Source organism: Strigops habroptila, chromosome 2, assembly GCF_004027225.2.
Source record: "Strigops habroptila isolate Jane chromosome 2, bStrHab1.2.pri, whole genome shotgun sequence".
Classification (NCBI taxonomy): domain Eukaryota; kingdom Metazoa; phylum Chordata; class Aves; order Psittaciformes; family Psittacidae; genus Strigops; species Strigops habroptila.
The window spans coordinates 62280771-62299912 of NC_044278.2; the positions used below are offsets into that span (position 1 = coordinate 62280771).

At 43.4% G+C, this 19142-nt stretch overlaps 2 protein-coding genes across 3 annotated transcripts in view; one reads left to right on the forward strand and one right to left on the reverse strand.

The window, feature by feature from the left end:
• GAS6 (growth arrest specific 6) overlaps positions 1 to 7554 on the forward strand; it is a 43763-nt gene extending 36209 nt beyond the window's left edge. The window contains exons 15-16 of one of the 2 annotated variants that reach the window (XR_003989683.1): positions 3168 to 4710; positions 7166 to 7554. Coding sequence is in view for 1 of the 2 variants with exons in the window: in XM_030473758.1 (XP_030329618.1) it covers positions 3168 to 3319 (152 nt within the window). In the remaining variant the exon portion in view is untranslated. Of the gene's footprint in view, positions 1 to 3167 lie in introns of both variants that reach the window. The other variant, XM_030473758.1, reaches the window with a different exon arrangement.
• Positions 7555 to 7806: 252 nt separating this feature from the next.
• The window catches only part of TMEM255B (transmembrane protein 255B), a 71871-nt gene continuing 60535 nt past the window's right edge, over positions 7807 to 19142 (reverse strand). Inside the window, exons 9-11 of the mRNA XM_030477561.1 lie at positions 17936 to 18095; positions 12448 to 12594; positions 7807 to 8495 (exon numbers count right to left, since the gene is read on the reverse strand). Of these exons, the coding sequence (XP_030333421.1) occupies positions 8328 to 8495; positions 12448 to 12594; positions 17936 to 18095 (475 nt within the window). The 3' untranslated portion in view covers positions 7807 to 8327. The remainder of the gene's footprint in view (positions 8496 to 12447; positions 12595 to 17935; positions 18096 to 19142) is intronic.

Here is a 19142-nt window from a genome sequence, read left to right on the forward strand (position 1 = left end):
CAGGCTTTGTCTGCAATTCAGGCACGGGTTCTTAACAGATGTGAGGGTGCACTTGACAGTTACCTTTTTTCCTTGAATGAGGGTGTCCTTCTGAAGACAGCTGGAGCCAAAATAGAAAGAGGAGGTTTTCCTTGGTCAGAAAGGAATGGTTTATCTGAAGGATGGTTGTAAGCAGGGTCATTATCCTAAACCTGGTAAAGCTCATAGACGCTAGACCACAGGCTCCTGCAGTGCTTCAATAATGTAATGAACATGTGTGAGCACTCACTGTGCGGAGTACTAGGGCCTCGCATTGTTTTGAATGAAACTGGTGAAGCCCAGTGTGGTGATTCTCCCTGGCTGATGTTCTGTTTGAACTGATCACAGCACTGCACGATTAACGGATTGTCTCCCATGAGAGGGTATGTAGAGCACAAGCAAAGGGCTACCACCATTTACAGCTTTGCTGGCTTTTCAGCAGCAACAGGGCTTCTTGTGGGAGGCTTCTCTTCTGGAGCTGGGAGATCAAACTTTCATCTGAATCATGAATTTTGGCCAAGTTTGGGGATTTGTTTCTTCTTCTGGCTGAACTGGTTTATCAGTGCCTGCTGCTGAGAAATGCAATTACGGAAACACTTATGTGTCTGAACAGTAGCACATCCTATTTTGTTGAAAGCAGCTAAGCAAAATCTTGCCCTTACTTGCCCAAGCAAGGGAAAGGCAGCAGTGTTGGCCTCTTGGTAGGCACTGAAGCAGTCAGGCTGCAACAGGGTGGCTGAGGTGCCATGTGTGCTTCAACGCATGGTGTGACTGTTCCCACCATAAACATGAGTTTACAGAGCATTCATGCCAATAATGTAAGTGGCATCTAGTCACACCTAAAAGGGGGAGGCCACACACTCTGGGATGTTCACACACTGGCAGGAACAAGGCTGAATCCCCAAATGTGGCATTTTCCAATATCAGATTGAATTGTCTGAGCTGGCCATTGCACAACCAAGAGAGGTCACCTGCTTGCTTTCAAATAGCTCTCAAGTGCACAGCATAGACTTTCACAGCTCAGAAGACAATCCCACTCTGTCACTGTTCCTAGTTTTCTGTGGTTGGCTCAGTCTAACTATGCTGGGTGAAGCACAGGTTTTAATTAGCCAGAACCAGGTGCAAGATACCATAGCTGACTTCTGTAGGCTTAGCTACTTCCCCCTTTCAATCTGTTCTGCTCAGCAACAGGAATTTCTGCCTGTGGTCTGCTTTTGCCATTAAGAGGAACCCAGCGCTTGCATCAAGAAACCTTGTAATTTGCCAAACAAATAAATATTTCAGCACTTCGGTTGGATTCATCACTCTGGGTTAAATAACTATACCAAATGGTCAAATCTAAGTGAGTTTGGCTCATTGAGATTTTGAAAACATTACATTGGTTTTGGCTTTTTCCTGCTTCCATACCCTGTGGAAAAAACGAACTATAGTGGTCACACGTAATGTCTTTATTTCATTTTCCACAAATAACGAGAGTATGTCCTATCTTAAGTACAGGTAATATTGCAGATGTGGAAGAAATATTTTTTAGAGTTTTAAGAGATAAGAGGGAACATATAGGCATTTACTACCCTTTCTATGGTATTTTCAGTTCTAGTAAACCCTAAATTATGTAATTTATATGATACATAGGTGTTTTTCCAGGTAATATTTATACCACTAGGGGAAGGAGCCTGTAAAAAAGGCTCCTGAGTCTTTATTTTTTTAATTATTTTTGGTAGTATCTTACAAATCCTTCTGAAAGACCACACCTGTAACAGCCATCTGTATGATGCCTTAGATGAGTGTTCAAGCCAACACTTCAACTTTTTCTGAGTAAAAATTCAGTGTACATTCATGTGAGTACTCCAACAGAAATGTCGCCTTCTCTTAAGCAGACTTCACAGATGAAATTTGGTAAAAGGAGAGGAATAGGAAATGGCTAAAATGACTAGTTTAAGCAACTACCAAGCAATGGTACTTTTCAGCCAGCAAGCTGGAAAGTGTATAGCATTTGTGGCTTATGGATCCCACACGAATTTATTTCTCTCACTCAGTCCTAGGGTCTGTGTGAGATGTGTTTGATTACATCAGCTTCAAACTTGGCCCTGCATGTCTCGGGGCAGAACCCTTTAAATTGCACATAATCTCAGGTCAACATGACAACCTATTGTTCCAGTTGTCCTTGCTTCAGGGTAAAGATAACGGGTTTACTTAGCTACCTGCATCACTGTGAAGTTAAATAATCTTTGAGATGTTCACTGGTTTCCATTGCACAACCAGCTTGATTGGGTCAGCTTTGGGTTGTAAATAAACTAATAACCTTTGGGGAAGGGTAGAGGACACAGTTCATATAAATTTTCATGTTACTATCTTACTGTGTGTGGTTTTTTGTTTCTTTAATTTCAATATATGACATTACAGGAGTTGGTAATAAGATCTATTAATTTCCTCTAGTCCGTTGGATTGTTAGTGTCTTCCTTGCTATTTGTTTTTCTGCCTTTGGTAAACTGATTAAAAGTATGTCACCAGTGGATCTCCATAGAAAAAAATAGCCTCATTAGCCTTACCGACTCAACTGATATATTCCAGCACCTTTCTAATGAATGCCAGCAACCTCCTTGTGCTGATACATAGCATAATCACAGTAAAGATGAGTCTGGTGAGTGGTAGAGGCTGTGTATAGGAAGAGCTTTCTTGTCATGAAGTTCTTCCTGTAATCTTTTGGCAGGTATTTTGGAGAGAGAGAGAGAGAGAGAGAGAGAGGATTAGGGGAAGGTATAATAACTGCACTGATGACAAAGAAGAGGACCCAGAGATGGAGGGGGGAGAAACATCAAGGCAGAAAGCAGCATGAACACAGCGTGGAACTAGAGTGAAGCGTTGCTGCAGTGCAGCACATAGTTTTATCAGGACTAGAGGACTTGCAGAGACACAGAGCAGCTGAGGAAGGGTTTAGCCTGGGAGAAGGGCTTTTGAGCACGAGAGCAGATGATGTTTTCACATGTCTGGTATTGTGCTCTTGCCTTATGTGAGAGGGACCAGGAAGGAGGTAGAAATCCCAGAGTGGAGGAAAGCCTGAAATTGAAGCGACAGTCATCTGAGCATAGGTAGGGCAAGTATTTATTCAAGAGCAGTCATCAGAGGTGTGTGTCTCCCCTTTCACACAGATGTTCCGGTCACTTCTACTCCAGTCACCGCGTCCTACCACGGCTGCATGACCGTCAAGCTGAGCAACAAGGCACTTGACTTAGACGAGGCTCTCTACAAGCACAGTGACATCACCTCACATTCCTGTCCTCCAGTCGAGGCGGGTCAGTAGGTACCACTACAATGCAAAAGTTTTATATTCAGAAACTTTCAATGCTTTTCATTTTTTTAAAAAATATAAATTATTCAGATCTACCGCACTGCGTGTATAGTTTCTCTTAAGCACTGAAGTTATGTAGGAGCTACTGATCCTCATGTCAGATTGATTATTGAAATAGTCCTTTGCTTTGAGGTTTAAAGGTTGTAATATATTTGTAAATAGTTCAGAAGACTAATGTTAAATAAGTCAAAAGTACAGAATATACCAAAAGTGAATGTTATCTTTAGTCTGTAAGAGACAGTTTTATCTGTAATGTGGAAAACCTGGTAATATATGAGTGTGGACTGGATGAAAAATAATAATTCTGTATTATTTTTTATTAACAAACACTGCTTTCTGATTTGCAAAATATGAGAGAATAAAATATTTACATACAAGTTTTTAATATACATGTACTGAGATTATTCTGTATTCTGTTATTTGGACATAATGACTCAGGCTATGTCTTGTGTGGAGATTACACTGGTAAAGGGGGTTATGTTAAGTTGGTTTGGGTTTTTGTTTGGAGGTGGGGGTCTTTATGTGCTTAGGTCAGTATTATGTATCTTCTGGGCTGGAGAGCAAATGGTTGCTGCTGTTGTTATTGCTAGTTTCTCTTTCTGGTACTACAGATAGAAGACTTGATTGTGACCTTTAGAAAAACTCTCGGTCAACAGAAAATGGAAAACAGAGTTGGGTCATCAGGAAGCAATTAGTAGAAAAGACTCCATAAGTTGAAAGCCATATGGCTTTTGTGTCAATAACTGCTGAAGCAAATGATGAGGTGTCAAGAACTGGAGAATATTATCTGGTGATAACATACTTTTGCTGCTCAATTTTTAGGTTGGCTCATTCACTGTGAGCCTAGTGAGAGCAGACAGGCTTGAGAGCGTGAGAGTTAGCCAGGCCAGATTGCAGTCTGGTGAGAATATGCGTGGGGGTTTACTCAGGAGAGGTTGTAGAGTCATAAAGTGCATTCACATTCTAAGCTATCCTTGTGAAGCTGGGGTAAGATTTGCCTAGCTTGCTCTGAGTCCCTTAAATCTTGCTTTATTTGGTCCTTGTCTTGCATCAGATTAATGAACTGAGAAAGATGGGTATATGCTGTGGTGGGAATCCGAATACTGGGGTGGATAAGGTTGTCCCATGCTTCGGAGGGTTAACATGGAAAAGGTCTAATTCTACAAGGTCCTTTATAAATTTTTCCTGGTCGTTCTACATCATGTTCTGTCTTATCAAATACAGAGATGACAGATTAGCCTAATAATTCAAATGTGTGACATCATCTGTGACCAACCTATGGACATACGTGTCCCAGAGGAAAGGACAGAAGAGGGGGGAAGACTATTCCAAACATATTCCTGGTAAGGATCCCTGCGTTATTTACCAGAGAAGAGGAAGGTGTACTCTATTAGCCATAAGCCAGCAAGACATCATAGCTCTGTATTGTGACCAAATCAGTCAGCAGTAATGCAGTAGGGCAGAAAAGATCAGAGCTTTATCACTTTAAACTCATTTACACTTATAGAAGGACCTGTCAAAAGACTCTTTACACTCAGGTGTGACCAGATGCAAGTTTGAAAGGATAATTGCTCACTACACAGTAATAATTTACCGGCAGAATGTGCATGGATAGGAAAACCCAGAAGTAGTTCTATGTTTTTGCCTTTTTTTATTGAGCAAGGGGAAACCACATTATTCCTGAGAGTGCTTTCGTTAGAGTTGATGGCTCTTGATCACTTGTGATATGATGGAGAACCCAAGAAACATTAGTTTAGTATCTCCAGTGAGAGCTAGGAATCCTGAAGATACTGTGGTTAATAGCACTTCCACACTGCAGTGTTCTGTTTTCTGTGTGTTTTTCCATGGTTATTTTAGTCCTTTACCAAAATATATCCCTGTGCTGGTTTTGCCGGGATAGTGTTAATTTTCTTCATACTAGCTAGTACAGGGCTATGTTTTGGAAACAGTCTTGGTAACACAGGGATGTTTCAGTTACTGCTGAGCAGTGCTTACACCGAGTCAAGACCTTTTCTGCAACTCACCCCACCCCATCAGTGAGCAGGCTGGGGGTGCACAAGAGGTTGGGAGAGGACACAGACAGGACAGCTGACCCCAACTGACCAGAGGGATATTCCAGACCGTATGGCATCATGCTCAGCATATACAGCTGGGGGAAGAAGGAGGGAATGGTCAGAGTGATGGTGTTTGTCTTCCCAAGTAACCGTCACATGTGATAGAGCCTTGTCCTGGAGATGGCTGAACCTGCCTGCTGATGGGCAGTAGTGAATGAATTCCTTGTTTTGCTTTGCTCACATGCACGACTTTTGCTTTACCTATTAAACTGTCTTTATCTCAACCCATGAGTTTTCTCACTTTCCCTCTTCTGATTCTCTCCCCATCCCACCAGATGGTAGTGAGCAAGTGGCTGTGTGGGCTTGAGCTGCTGGCTGCGTTAAACCATGACAATATCTTCCACCTTTTTACCTTGGAGTAGCTCTAAGGAAAACAGTACAAACTTAGAAGACACCTATTTTTTAAAGCAAGTAGATGAAACAACCCCTGCTTTACTTTGTTCTTTTCAAAGGAAGCATGTTAGCAAAACAGTCTTATGGCTGACAATTTTGTCTAATTTCTGTGGTAGTTCCCAAAAAAACTACCATGTGGCATAAATGAATCACAAACATGTCTGACCTTTGTGTTAGTGGCACTATTTATGAGGCCAGAATTATTCTGGATCCTGGAAACATGAATACTGTGGTAGAGTATGGTACTTTGCAGTTTCAGATGTAGTATTATGTGAACAAGGCTGTAATTCCATTTTCTAAATCAATCTAATTGAGAGCAAAAAATTCTCCAGGACTTTGCATTTGTATGCATGTATATGAAGATCATTTGCATAGACCAAAATGCACCCCGACCCAAAATGTGGCTTATAAGAGAAAGCCAGAATTTTTAAGTAAGTCTGGAGAATAACAGAAAAGGCGTGTTCTTTTGTGTCAAGCTGGATTGTTTTTAATACCCTACAGCAAACCATGCTGGAAGAAGAGGTAGCTGCTTCTATAGACATTGAAAAGAGGAAAGTGATATGCATTCCTTCGTTCCTTCTCAGTCATTGTGCTTCAACCCAAGGCAAACACTGATTTCACTTGTGTTCTGGTAGCAGGCTGGGTGCTCAGCTCAAAGGGAGCAGTATGTTCTGGGCTTTGAGACACCAAAATGAACACAGGTAGTTCCCCTGTTAGCATTCATAGCAAGTAAACTGTGTAGGTCCAATTATTTAAAGGTCAGGGTGACTGTGCCCTTCACAGCATGCATTTGCACAAGAACTGAGCATTTTGGATGTGTTAAATTGATGTTTAAAAGAAAAATAATGGTCTCCTGGTTTTCTCAACCAGGTTCATGTAACTCACCTTATCAACAATACATGTAAGGCATCTTGGCCCTGATGTTAATATCACTGGCCTAAAATTGTGCAGCTCAGAAAAACCATCTTAATTGAACAAAATACAGCTTTTATGGTCCATATAAATTAACCTCTGATCTTATGTGTATTAGTACTGAATCTGCTTTTGATATGTAGAGGTACAGCACATGAATTAAGAGAAATTTCTTGACAGGAGGGAAGTACTATGTAGAAGGATGATCACTCTTTGTTCTATCTTCAGCTGGTCTGATGGTGTCACTTCCTTTCAAAAGAAACTGTTAAGCTGGTTTTGTTTATACAGGGGTTTTTAATATTTTCATAATATGAAGCAGATGCTTAGAAAGTTAATAAGAAATACCTTTCTTTCCCTCCTTTGCTCTTTGGTCTTTCAGGAAATTTCTATGGCTTCGTTGCTGTCTAGACTGTAAGAACTATATAGCAAAGCAGCACCACCACCCTTCCTGCAGGAGCAAAATGCGGTGAAGCGATGCAGCAGTCTGATGGGTTTTCCTGCTGGTGTAGCCACTCCTGCCCCAAAACGTGGCAGCTGTGTGCTAAGAGGGATCCCAGCTAATGTGATGCACAGCGAGGGGGCAGGGTGCACACGGCAGGGACACTACTTTGTTCCTGTCAATGGCACTGCCACAGGTATTGCTGCTCAAAACATGTTTTTGTCTCTACACAATAGGAGAAAACTTTAAAACTGTTCTGTTTCAGTCATTGTAAAATGCTTGGATCAGGTCTTGATCAGTTTAAAAATAAATAATTGAGGTTTAACATAGCGTTGGTTTGATTGTGGTCCTATTTTGACTAGAAAGGAATTAAATCAAACATTAAAGTGCAGCTTTAGCACACTGACATGACCTTTTACTACACAGCTAGACTGGCCCAAAGTTCTGATAAAATAGTCCCAACAAAATGAACCTTTCTGTTTGAAACTTGAAACTATTCGGTAGGGTACCTTTTCCTCTCTTATTTTCCTGTCCTTACAAATATACACAGTCTTAGGTACAATACAAATATACACAGTCAGTTTTATTGTAAAATAATTGCCATACTTTTTTATTAGCACAACACTTTCACCAAAAAGGGTTATTAAATAAATACTACAAGCAAACAAAAAACTAGTCTCTTCCTACTCAAAATGATTGCCTCAGAGAGCTCCCAACTACCCACTCAGACAACACAGGCTAAAACCCCTCTGTATTGGTTTATGAAAGCAGAACACATATCCAGAGAGTTTTCTTCATTTCTCCTCTTGAAGAAAATTTATCCTGCAGTGTAGCGAGAAGGAAACATTTCATGCCAGGAAGAAACGGTGCATTTGACTGCAGGCAAACTGGATGGTGACTGGTCACCCCGCTGGTGATGTGCCTGCCCTTAGGTTTCCAGGTTTCTGCTCTGTTCACAGTGAGATGTGGGTAAAAGCAAAGTGGCCATAACATGCTCTGTGGTGGGTTTCTTGGAAGGTCAAGTGCCTCTACAGCACAGTTTCCAGAAGTTTCTTAAAAATCAAATAAAACCCTACCAGCTACCTAAAATAAATTCTTTATTCTATGGTGCATATGGTGGAGGCTTTTCTCCAGGCAACAAGTAAGTCGGTGTATAGAGGGCTGGAGCATTGGGGGGAAGACCATAGCTGGAGCTGGACTGAGATGGAGGCTGAGTTTCTTCTGATAAAGAAATGTCGGTAGATGACGTTCCTGGAAAATTGCCGGCAGGCTGTGTATAGACAAAGAAAAATACCTTCTTCAGTAAAGGATTACAACCGCATTTGCAGCTCTGTGTGAAGAATTTGCCATGTGTTATATAATAAGCCCCATGATTAAATTTCTCATGCACTGCAGCACAACACTCACTTCAGTTTTAAAGTATAGCTTAAGTATAGCAATGGTGGTGTCTAGTAAAACACAGATTCCATCTGTAACCCAAGTCATTTTTAATAGACATTGCACATACAGCTACGCACTAGAGCAGAACACCAATTTCTGCAGGAAAAGATGCTCTGGCTTCCTGGGTGAGGCACTGCACCTGACTGGCTGATTAGGTTACATGTAGCTGCTTGTCTCCAGGCATCACTGTGAAATTTCAATTATCTCAGATGTAATTAATCTCAGTTATAATACTTGCACATAAAAGCAAGGTCTTATTCCTGTGCCAAATGCAGACTGCTCGTAAAAGAAAATTTTACAGGTGGGTCTCCCTGTAAGTCTTCGGCTGTCTCAGCTATAATGGGGCTTTGGCTGAAAGAATCAGGAAAAAGAGAGCTTCGGAAGCAGCCTATGTTCAGGAATAGGCAGTTTGTTAAAACAAAAGGACGCATGTAGGGACTAATGTTCTGGATAAAACCTAACACTGCTGTCTTAAACCAAGTTTTGTCTTTGATTTCAAGAGGGTCAGGATTTTGCTCTTCCCCTCATATGCCAGCACATGCCAGTCCATGGGCTCCATCAGAAGAGCTATGCTCAGCTTTCCTCAGGTTCAGGCCTAAAGTGTCCAGAATTTAAAAAACCAAACGAAAACAATAGTAGTCATGGATCTTTTTCAGGGAAATGAAAAATCCAGGCAAATGCTCCCTGCTGTTAAAAAAAGAAATACAAAAATTAATAGCCACAATCTAGAAGCCAGTATAAGGGTTGGCACTTGGACAGTGGTATCTCAAAGCTGCCCAGGGCTGGCAGACCCCATGCCGTGGTGCCTGGCTTCTTCACGGGGCTCCAGGTGAGCAGGAGAGGAGAATGTTGTCCTGCATTTATACCACAGCGTGACTTGGTGAGTGAGAATGGGGACGTCCTGACAGGAAGGTTGATTATACCCTTTAATTCCCAACAAGGCAGTGCAGATATACTGACAAGCCTGTTAGCTAGATCAGCTCCAGTTGTTGCATTTTTGGGTGGTTTGGGTTTTTTTAAAATTTATTTATTGATTTTGGAGTTGTTGCTTCCCTACTCCCTCAAACTGCAGCCACTCTTTCCATCTGTCTGCCTGGAATAGCTTCTGTAATGAGTTCTCTGGCAGGAATGACTGGCACAACCCTTACTGCTGTCATCACCACCAGTCCCTGCACAGCTAATCATTTACCTGACCAGTTGGCAAACCCGTTACCAAGACTAGTTGTGACTGAACTGCATTAGTAAGGGATGAATGATTTTGTTAGCACATGCCATGGTAAACAAAAGAAATGCTGGTTAAATCCTTGTCAAATGCATTCCTGTTATCACCTTTTCTTTTTTGCATTTGGCTGATTTCTGCTTGTAGACAAGGAAGCATGAGGTGAATGGAGGAGCATTTACCACCAGCTCAGGTTGTGATTTTCTAAAAGACTTTTCCTCTCCAGCAAATGTTTATGCAGTGAGATAGATACAGGATTCAGCAGAGGACTAGGAATGAATCTGCTCAATCTGGGAGCCACAGGTGAACTCAAGTTTATAGCTAAGGAACTTCAGCTGTTGCAAGCAGAGCACCACTCAGAGCAACACTGGTGTGTTGCATGCCAGACTACTCTGAGGTGGGATATATTCCCAGGAGGAGGAACCATGGCTGTGGATTTCCTCTGGTTGAGGGAAGGGTTCAAACTACAGTTGTTAGTTGGTAATTAATTGCTAACAGCTTAACTTCATTAACTCACATCAAATCTTTTTTCCCTCCGAACTCTTATCTGAAAAGGGTTTTGCTTCTTTTGTTGTACTGAACCACCACGTGTGACCCTGTTCCAACTGGGGGCAGATGCAGGGCAATATGAAATGCAGGGGCTTAGGAACAGTGTTTAGCCAAAGCTTCAGCAAGTCACAGGGAACGCTGAGAAGGAACGTGTCCTGAGGCCCGTATGTGGATCTTGGTCTACATGGAAGCAAAACATTATGCTTTTTGAGGTGCTCAGTGGCACCCTCTGCCAGCTGCTCCAGAAATATATGCAAGATTCATGCAGACCTTGGCCTACATCAACCAGCCCTGTATGGATGTCTTGCAAATATTAGGCCATCTCAGATGCCATATCTTTAGGCAACTGGACTGCATCCCTAGGATACAAAGTTCAGCCTCAGATTTTGACATCTCAGTTGAAGGCTCAAGAACACAGACATCTAAATGCACTGCATAGTGACACAATGCAACTGAATCCCACCCCTAGTCAGTGGAAAGGCCTCTAGGGTGCATTTATAGCACTCACATCATACATCTTTAGTCTGAGATAATCCATGTATGGCTCTCCCTGTGAACTCTGAAGGGTAGAACAGCTCAGGCAGGGTCTCCTACACTATCGACAGCTAAAGCTTAATTCAGTTGCCGGCATGTAAGTGTTTAGCTGCCCTTTTGGGATGCCATGGGATATCCCAGACATCCACACAGATGTGACACAGGGACTACAGGACTCCTGGAGGCACCACGCAACTACCTGATCTCATTATCAGGCATCATTTGATGCCTACATGCCAACAGCCCCTGCATTTAGCCAAATGAATTCAAGCCCCAGGGCCTCTAGTTGCGTTAAGGACTAGAACTAGCTGAGCAGGGCTTGTTGAAGACCTGAATCCAGCAGCTGGGCACTGCTTGGAGCACTCAGCTCTCAAGTAATGGAAGCAGATGATGGTTAAGGTTCTGGCTGTTCCTCATCAGGCCTGCTTCTGACATTCACCATTTGTAGCTCTGAGTAAGTTTATTTTGACTTTTTTAACTTTTACACTGATGCAGAAATTACTTCTCTCCAAACTACAATGTAATGAGCTCATACATGTAGGAAGGCAGCTTGCTCCCTCCCTCCCCCCACCCCACAAAAAAGATTAAGTGCTTTCCCTTCTGGAGCCCAGTGCTTCTTGCTAACCTCTCCTGGCATGGGGACAGCTGGTGGTGCCTGCCTCTGAATGTTTTGAAAGGGAGAGAAGACAAATGAACACAGTTCTTAGAGTAAGTAGAAATGTAGGTGAAGAACTATGTTTATTTTGGAATGCAGTTAAGAATTCAGGGTAAATGTGATATATTTCAGTCTCTCAGTGGACACACGACTGAACAGTTACAACTGATCCTCATGACTACTTACATGCATCTTTTCAGCTCAATCGTTTTCTTTCACCTGTTTCTATCCCCTTCTCTCTCTGCTCTTGGCTACGTGCTAACTGAACTCTGCAGAACAGCACAGCTTTTAACTAACAGCAAACAAAAAGAGATGTTCTTTTTTCCTCTCAACCCCTGGTCTCCAAAAGCGTCTGGCTGCATTTGTGTTAATAAATAAGACATGCCAAGGACTGTTCTCTGGCTGTGAAGCCAACTGGCACAGTACATATCGCATCCCTACAGCTGAACTTTTACCACCAAAACAGTACGCCTGGTTTTTGTTAGCACATGCCATAGTAAACGAGTGAAATGCTGGTTAAATCCTTGTCAAATGCATTCCTGTTATCACCTGTTGCCATACAGTCTGTATGCACACTTTCTACTGGGAATGGTCCATTGCTCTTGTCATCTTCTGACCCCTTCTTGAGTGTTGCTGGGAGACTGTTAGGTGGTCTGGGCCAAACCCATACCAGGAACATGCTAACAATTCACTGGTGTGGATCATCATCATGTCCTTGCCTCGTTTCAAACCCCCAGGAGCCAAGATCTGCCACTGCAGAGTTTGTACTGAGTAGCAGCTTATGCTTTTCTGATGGAGTAAGAAGGGTGCCATTCTGTACTGTACCTGAAGAGGTAGTGGGTAGGATGGATATGTAGATATAGTTGCTGCAGAAGGACAGAATCCAGCGTATGTCAGGATCTGCTGGGCAGGATTGTACAGGATCTGAGGCGGAGGTGCAGCAGCACTGAAAGCAATTTGGGACAGAGGTACCTGTTGAGCACAGAAGACAACAATGTATCAGCACAGCACAGAGGGGGCTGGAGCAGGAACTGGTCCTAACACCAGGAACTAGGCAATTTAACAACTTTCTACTTTCCAACACAGTACTGGTACTACCAAAAAAAAAAAAAAAAAAAAAAGGACACAAACCAAGGAGCAGACAGAATGAGAGCAGGGTGTATCTGGAGTGAATTTTCTGACCAGAAATACACAGCTATTTTAATCTTCTTTCCTTGGAAAAAGACTGCTGGTGCTTCCCAAGCACCAGTTACGGAAGCACTGGCAGTACTCCATACCTGAGACACCCTGAAGAGCTTTGACCACCTCTTCTTATTCACTCCAGCACCAAACATCCAGTCCTTCACAATTTGCTGCAGACCCTTTCCAATAGCAACTACCTGACGCTCTCGTGTATTTTCTCTATGCTTTCCTACACAGATCTACAAAGATCTCCCTTTCCAGACCACCTGTTCTTCTTTCACAGCTCCCTCTGTCTTCTGAAATGGAGTTTGCTGCTGGCTGTCCAGTAACACCCCACCATGTGCATATCTCATTTGTATTTCATAAAATCCTTCGTCATATCTTGTGGCTTTATTGGCATGTCCCTTAACTGCAATGTGATATGAGGTTTGCAGGAAGAAGTAATAGTTCATATTAAACCCGCTAATACAACTTGGGGAAAGAAAAAAGAGAGCAAAAACTGAATGAGAAGGGGGGCTTGTGTCAAAGCCTAAACCCCTGTGCTATATAACCATTTGTGAAGGACAATAGAGCTTTCTGTGAAAGATTTTCATGTCCTTTTGCTTTGCAAAGCGAGACAAATCCAGTGGTTTCTTTACTCTCCTTTGTTTTTATTAGCAGATTCTTCTACATGTGAGAGCATGGAATTTTCTTTTTACCGAATAATAAAATATGGTGTTTGCCAGACAAGTGCTAAAAGCAGCGGCCAGGTTGTTTTTTTTTTTTTTCTTTTGGCATTTCTTTTCAGATTTTTCAGTGAGAGACATAAACCACTATATCCTCTGGAGATAGTGAGAGATATCTCTGTGATTGAGAAAGAGGTATATTAATTGTGTTTGTACATGGAAAACATCATCTAGGTCACTGATGTACCACATGAGGTTACCTGACAATCTAGGCTTTAGCTCTCTGGAGAAACTTAGCACCCCAGGAGCTGGTACAGAGAAAGGCTGGGGTCAAAAGCAGAGAGCCTATCTATCTTATGCGAGAAGGCAAGTCTCTCATCTTCAAGGTATCCTACTCAAAACACCTCCTTTCTACCCACCCTGCTGTGTGGATGTGGTGGGGAGAAAGAAAGGGACATTGCCTTTCAGAACAGAGTAGTGAGAGGCATCTAACGGGTTTGCCTCAGACCCAAAGGTTTCAGGCCAGCAACATGGCCCACCCGGGCTGGGGCTGGACCTGTGCCCAGAGCATCACCTTCTTCAGAAAAGTGAGGCTCTGGAGTGATCAGATCATTCTGGCTATGGACATAAACACAGTAAGAAACACTTGTTTTGCCCAATGTGAAACACCGATGCCTGTTTGGCATCTGTCACCAACTTTCTGGTTTGGGTGCTGCTGCCCTTCTCCCAGGAACCTCTCTCAGCCCTCTTACGTTCTCTGCATCTGCAGCAGCAGCGCTCTAATTGCTAAGGATGAAGACCTCAACAGTCCTAGAAGACACCCCAAATCCGCTGATTAAAGTACCTTATTATCAGGCTATCTGGCCTCAGCCTGGAGCCAGCAATGATTTGCAGGTATTAAAGCTGGTTAGATGCTTCTATCAAGTATTCCAGTAATGACACTATGTTAAATTAGTCACATAAAATATAAGGGTAGGTGGAGACATTTTAAAGTGAACCACCACCCAAGTCAAAGAGATAAGGAGCTATGAACTGGCCAGAGAGTGCTGCCAGCACTTTGAGCATGGGGAAACCAAGCTGTAGCTAGAGGGTCTGAGCTGCTGCTCACTTTGTGCTGTGCTGTGCACTGCAGAGAAAGGCAGGTCAGCTCACTGGTCTGACACAGCCCTGCCAAAGCATTTATTTCTGAGCTACAACCACTTTTAATGTCAGGCTGCACCTGTAGTTGCACGAGTGCTAAGACATGAACACATGGCATGTAGCTCACTAATTAGGGGTTCATTTTGTTTTCATTTTTTAGAGTAGGGATGAGGAGAGGGATAAGGGAATGATGTTTAATCTGTTTAGATTCCCTTGAGAACTCCAAGAAGGAGACTAATTGAAAAAGCCAGCAACCTCCCCCTAGGACCATCAGTAGTTCTGACTGATGCAACCCTAAACCCAAGGTAAGCAGATTCCTTGGCAAGGTGTGTCAGGAAAACATCTACAAGTCATCAGATGAATACTGGGGCAGGGATGTAGATTAACTCTTAGTACCAGTAAGTGGAGTTTTCCATGCATTTCTTTACCTCTGTCATCTGTAAGAAATAATCATGGTGTCTGTTTTACCATTTTGGATACTCCAAGTACATACTTCCATTTACATTATATGGTAATCTGCTTTTAATTAAAGGTGGCTGCCCAGCCAGCATCCTATATCCAAGCACACTGTGTAGATCTGAAAAGGAGAGTACCGTCATAACCACTGCAGTTCCCCAGCACCCAGCAGATCATGGAGGACAGCCCCATGGAGGACACAGGGGCCACTGAGAGCTGACACCCTGGGGGCCAGGGGAGCCTGAAATGTTTCTCGCTGAGCCAGCACAGCCCTCTGGCAGGCAGCATGGGGAGTGTGCCAGGGTCTGCAAGGAATTTGTCACAAGGAAGAAAACCCGCAATAACCAAAACAACACTTCGTGGTTTTTTTGTCCAGGAAATGTGATGGGTTTAGAGGCAACAGCACTGTTTTGCAAACTCTCCCCTTTGAAACATGTTTTGGCTGCCAACGTTCCCCAGAGATAAACATGATGTTTTTTGTTTCACTACTGAGCCTGGCCCTGTGTTTTCTGGAAGTCAACCTTGGAGCAATGCCCTGAGGCGTTTCAGTGGGCTTTGCAGCTCTCCCTGCAAAATGCCAGTGAGCATTTCTGTGGGAAGGTGACATTCTGAAAGAAAACTGTTCTCCCACACACTTTGAAGTTGTGGTTTTTTGTATTTCAGTCTCATGACCCTTTCTTTCCCTCTTCTGCTCATGTTTTCTTGGTCCCTGTCTTTCCCCAAGCATTACTCCTTTAGAAACAAAAGCGAGCAGCAGATTAGCAAACCAGCTCTGGTATGTCACTCAAAAGGACCCTGAAAAAGCACAGGCAGAAAGAAGGAGCAGTCATTGCATTTTGGATTACTACTTTAGTAAGACCTCCACAAGCATAGCATGGCTCCTGTGCTAAGGTAACTGACACAAACTCATCTCTCCCTTAAGCTAGTGAGGGCTTTTTTTCTGCTCCCACTGCAGAGAGGACATTAAACAGCTTATTCAGGTCAGGTTTTTAGCTGGAGCCCCGACAGACTCTGTCCAGCAGAGTCTGGGGGGAAGCTGCAGATCTGGTGTTGCTGCTATTTCCTTGCACAGCTTTATGCCACCCAGTCAGAGGACCCAGACCTTGACCCAGGCTTTGCCTCCTAGCAAGGGAATGTGCCAGGTCATGGAAGCCCCAGTTCTCCCAGGAATGTCTCCTTGGCTTGGTATCCCTGGCACAAGCAGTGCAGTGATGGCCCCTGCGCAGCCTAGAGGTGTGCCTGGGCTGGAGCTCAAAGCATTAGCCCAAATCTCACATAAACCTCTGTTTGCACAAGACAGATTAGGCTCAGGCTGGCTCTCTGCACCCTCTCCCATCTCAGGGGAGCACTAGCAACTCCCTCAGGTGCCCTTAGTGGAGATACTTGCACCCATCTGCTAGGCAGAGGAAAATACCTAGCAGCACTGGAAAAGTGCAGTGCTGTACCAAGGATTTAGTGTAAATGATGCCTGCCTTCTCCTCCTCATGTAGCTGCTCTTCCCCACATTTCCCACTGTGGTTGTTTCTGCTCCCCTTCTGCCGTTGCTCCTCTCACAGGGACGGGATTAATTAAGCTGGGAATGCTGCTTCCACTCCTGTCCATCAGGCAGCCACTACTCTTCACTGTTTTGCTCCAATTTGTTATCAACTCCTTGCAAGAGTCCCCTCACATAAAGGACAGTTCAGCTGCACACTTCTTACATGTGAAGGCTTACAAGTGTGCTTGTTTGCCTTAAGCTAGAGAGCAAACATTTTGTGACTTAAAAAAGGTGAATTTCAAGTAATTCATAGGGGCCTGGTCTGTTACATAGTTTTAAGCACCCAACACATGTTGTGGATAGCATGGACATGCTTGCTAAGGGTCGCTGGGTAGTCAGAGCACAGCCTTGGCTCACTGGCTGCCAGGTCTGAGCAGCTCCTTCCTTCTAGTTTGCCCTCCCTAGTGCACATCTCACCCATCTCTCTTGCTTTCTCTTCCCTGCTTCATCCTTCTCCTTTCCTTTCACCTGCCTTTATGTTCCCTCTGGAATAGTCACCAGAAATACTACAAATCTAAGATGACTTGTGCTGCTGTCACACCTCCCTTTGGCTCCTGCATTTCATCTTCATCCCCACGCCTCTGCCCATTTAGTTTGGAAGCTCTTTGGGCAGGGACCGTTTACTCTTCTGAGTGCCTAGTAAATCATGAGCTACTTGATTGGTCTTTAGGCACTGCTTTAGCAAACATGACTACTGACAGTGATAATCCCAAGAACAGCTACTTTCACCCTTCTATCAGAAAATCTAGGGAGATGACTCAGTGTATTACAGAATCCCTCCTAGCACACGGCCTCTTCTGAATGCAGTGGTGCACATCAGTACAAGATGGTGGTGTGCCACAAAGAGCAGCTAGAGTGTGGCATTCTTTAGGTTAATGTGACCTAAATATGACTGTTAAAATAAGAACTTGAGTGGTACTTCAGAGTTAATCCCCATTCTTGGGAAAAGAACAACCCGAGGTTAAATAGTCACACCTAGGACTTGAGTTTTACATGTCAGCTACAGACCAGCATCCTCAAATTCTGTGCTGGCCCACACATTCAGTTCTGAATTAGAAGGAAAAATAGATGCCGCTAAGTGAATCGCCAGCATCTGTTCACACAGACATCTGTTTTTTCTCTTCCATTCATATATTTGACCAGGCTTGACCTACTTAGCTGTGAGCAGCTGGCAACAGCTTAGCCTAAAGATATGACTCCAGAATCCCAGATCACACAGGAAACATGTTTAAAGTGCCTCCTTTGCGCAGTTACACTTCCTTGGTTTTAACCCATTTGATAACATCAGCAAGCACATAAGTCCCCACATAAGGCAAAAGACTGTGCGCCTTACCATGTCTTTAAATGCCCCAAGAATGGCTGCTGTAATAATTCCCAGGAACAAGCCAATGATGTTGAGGACTGTGGAGGACCACAGCAGCCTGTACAGGTGAACCACGTCCTGGCAGCTGCTCACGCCGAGAAATTCATAGTAGCTGGAGGACTGCTCTGAACTGAAAGGAAATGCAGACAATGTCACTTTGGTGGGAATGGTTTTGCACATAATGCAGAGCACCAGAGGATCTGAACCCCCTACTTTCCTCTTTGGTGAAGTACTTCATCCATGCTCCTACCAAACACTGCTCAGATGAATTGGAGAAAGCTCTACTGTAGACAAAAATTGGCTCTACTAATGCCAGCATTAAATGAGTCCAACTAATACCAACCCTAGCTTGGCTGATCAGTGTGATGTACCAGCAGGGACTCTCTTTTTTTTGCTCAGGGTCTCTGAACACAAGCACAGTCCTGGCATATGGATGCTGCCCTTGCCATTTAGCTACCAGCTAAAGCATGCTTAGCATTGCTTTTTTTCCCCCAGCTCACCTGGAAATTTGCTGGCATCTCTGGAACTGAGGAAGGCAAGTTGCTTAAGCATTAATTCAACCACAGAAAGGAAGATTTTGCCAGCTGGCTACATTTGTTTATGGTGTCTGTGGTTCCAAATTAACAGATGCAACACAGTACATTATAAAGATGTGCCCTTACACTATGGATTGTACTATCCAGAAATCTTTCTTTGCTCATATTTCTACACTGCACTGGTTATTGTAAATCAGGCATGTTGCGAAGTTAATCCTCATTGTCCTGCTGAAAGTCAGAAGTATCCTACTGCAAAATTTGAAACCACAGTTTCCTGCAGCTCTTTCCAGTACTTGCCTTAATGCTATCCCACTAATGGGCTCCTAGAGCTATTTGAGTTGGAAAGATCTTTTAAATGCCGAGTCTGTTTTTGCACTGTTAGGAACTTGCCATCAGATTATGGAGAAAACAGGAGTGAGCAATTTGTGCTCACTCTTCTGTTCCTCCACTCACAGCACATGGGGCAGCAGTGGAGACGGTGGTTAGGGAAAGCTCTGTAGAGGAAGGTAGCACATGGAGAAACCTGTAATAACATTTCTGGAAACAACCAAGCCAAGCACAGTAGTTCCTGGAAATGTCCAATCATTTGTTTTGGGGCATGGTTCTGCCATAGTGAATCCGCTACTGTTGAATTCACTTGG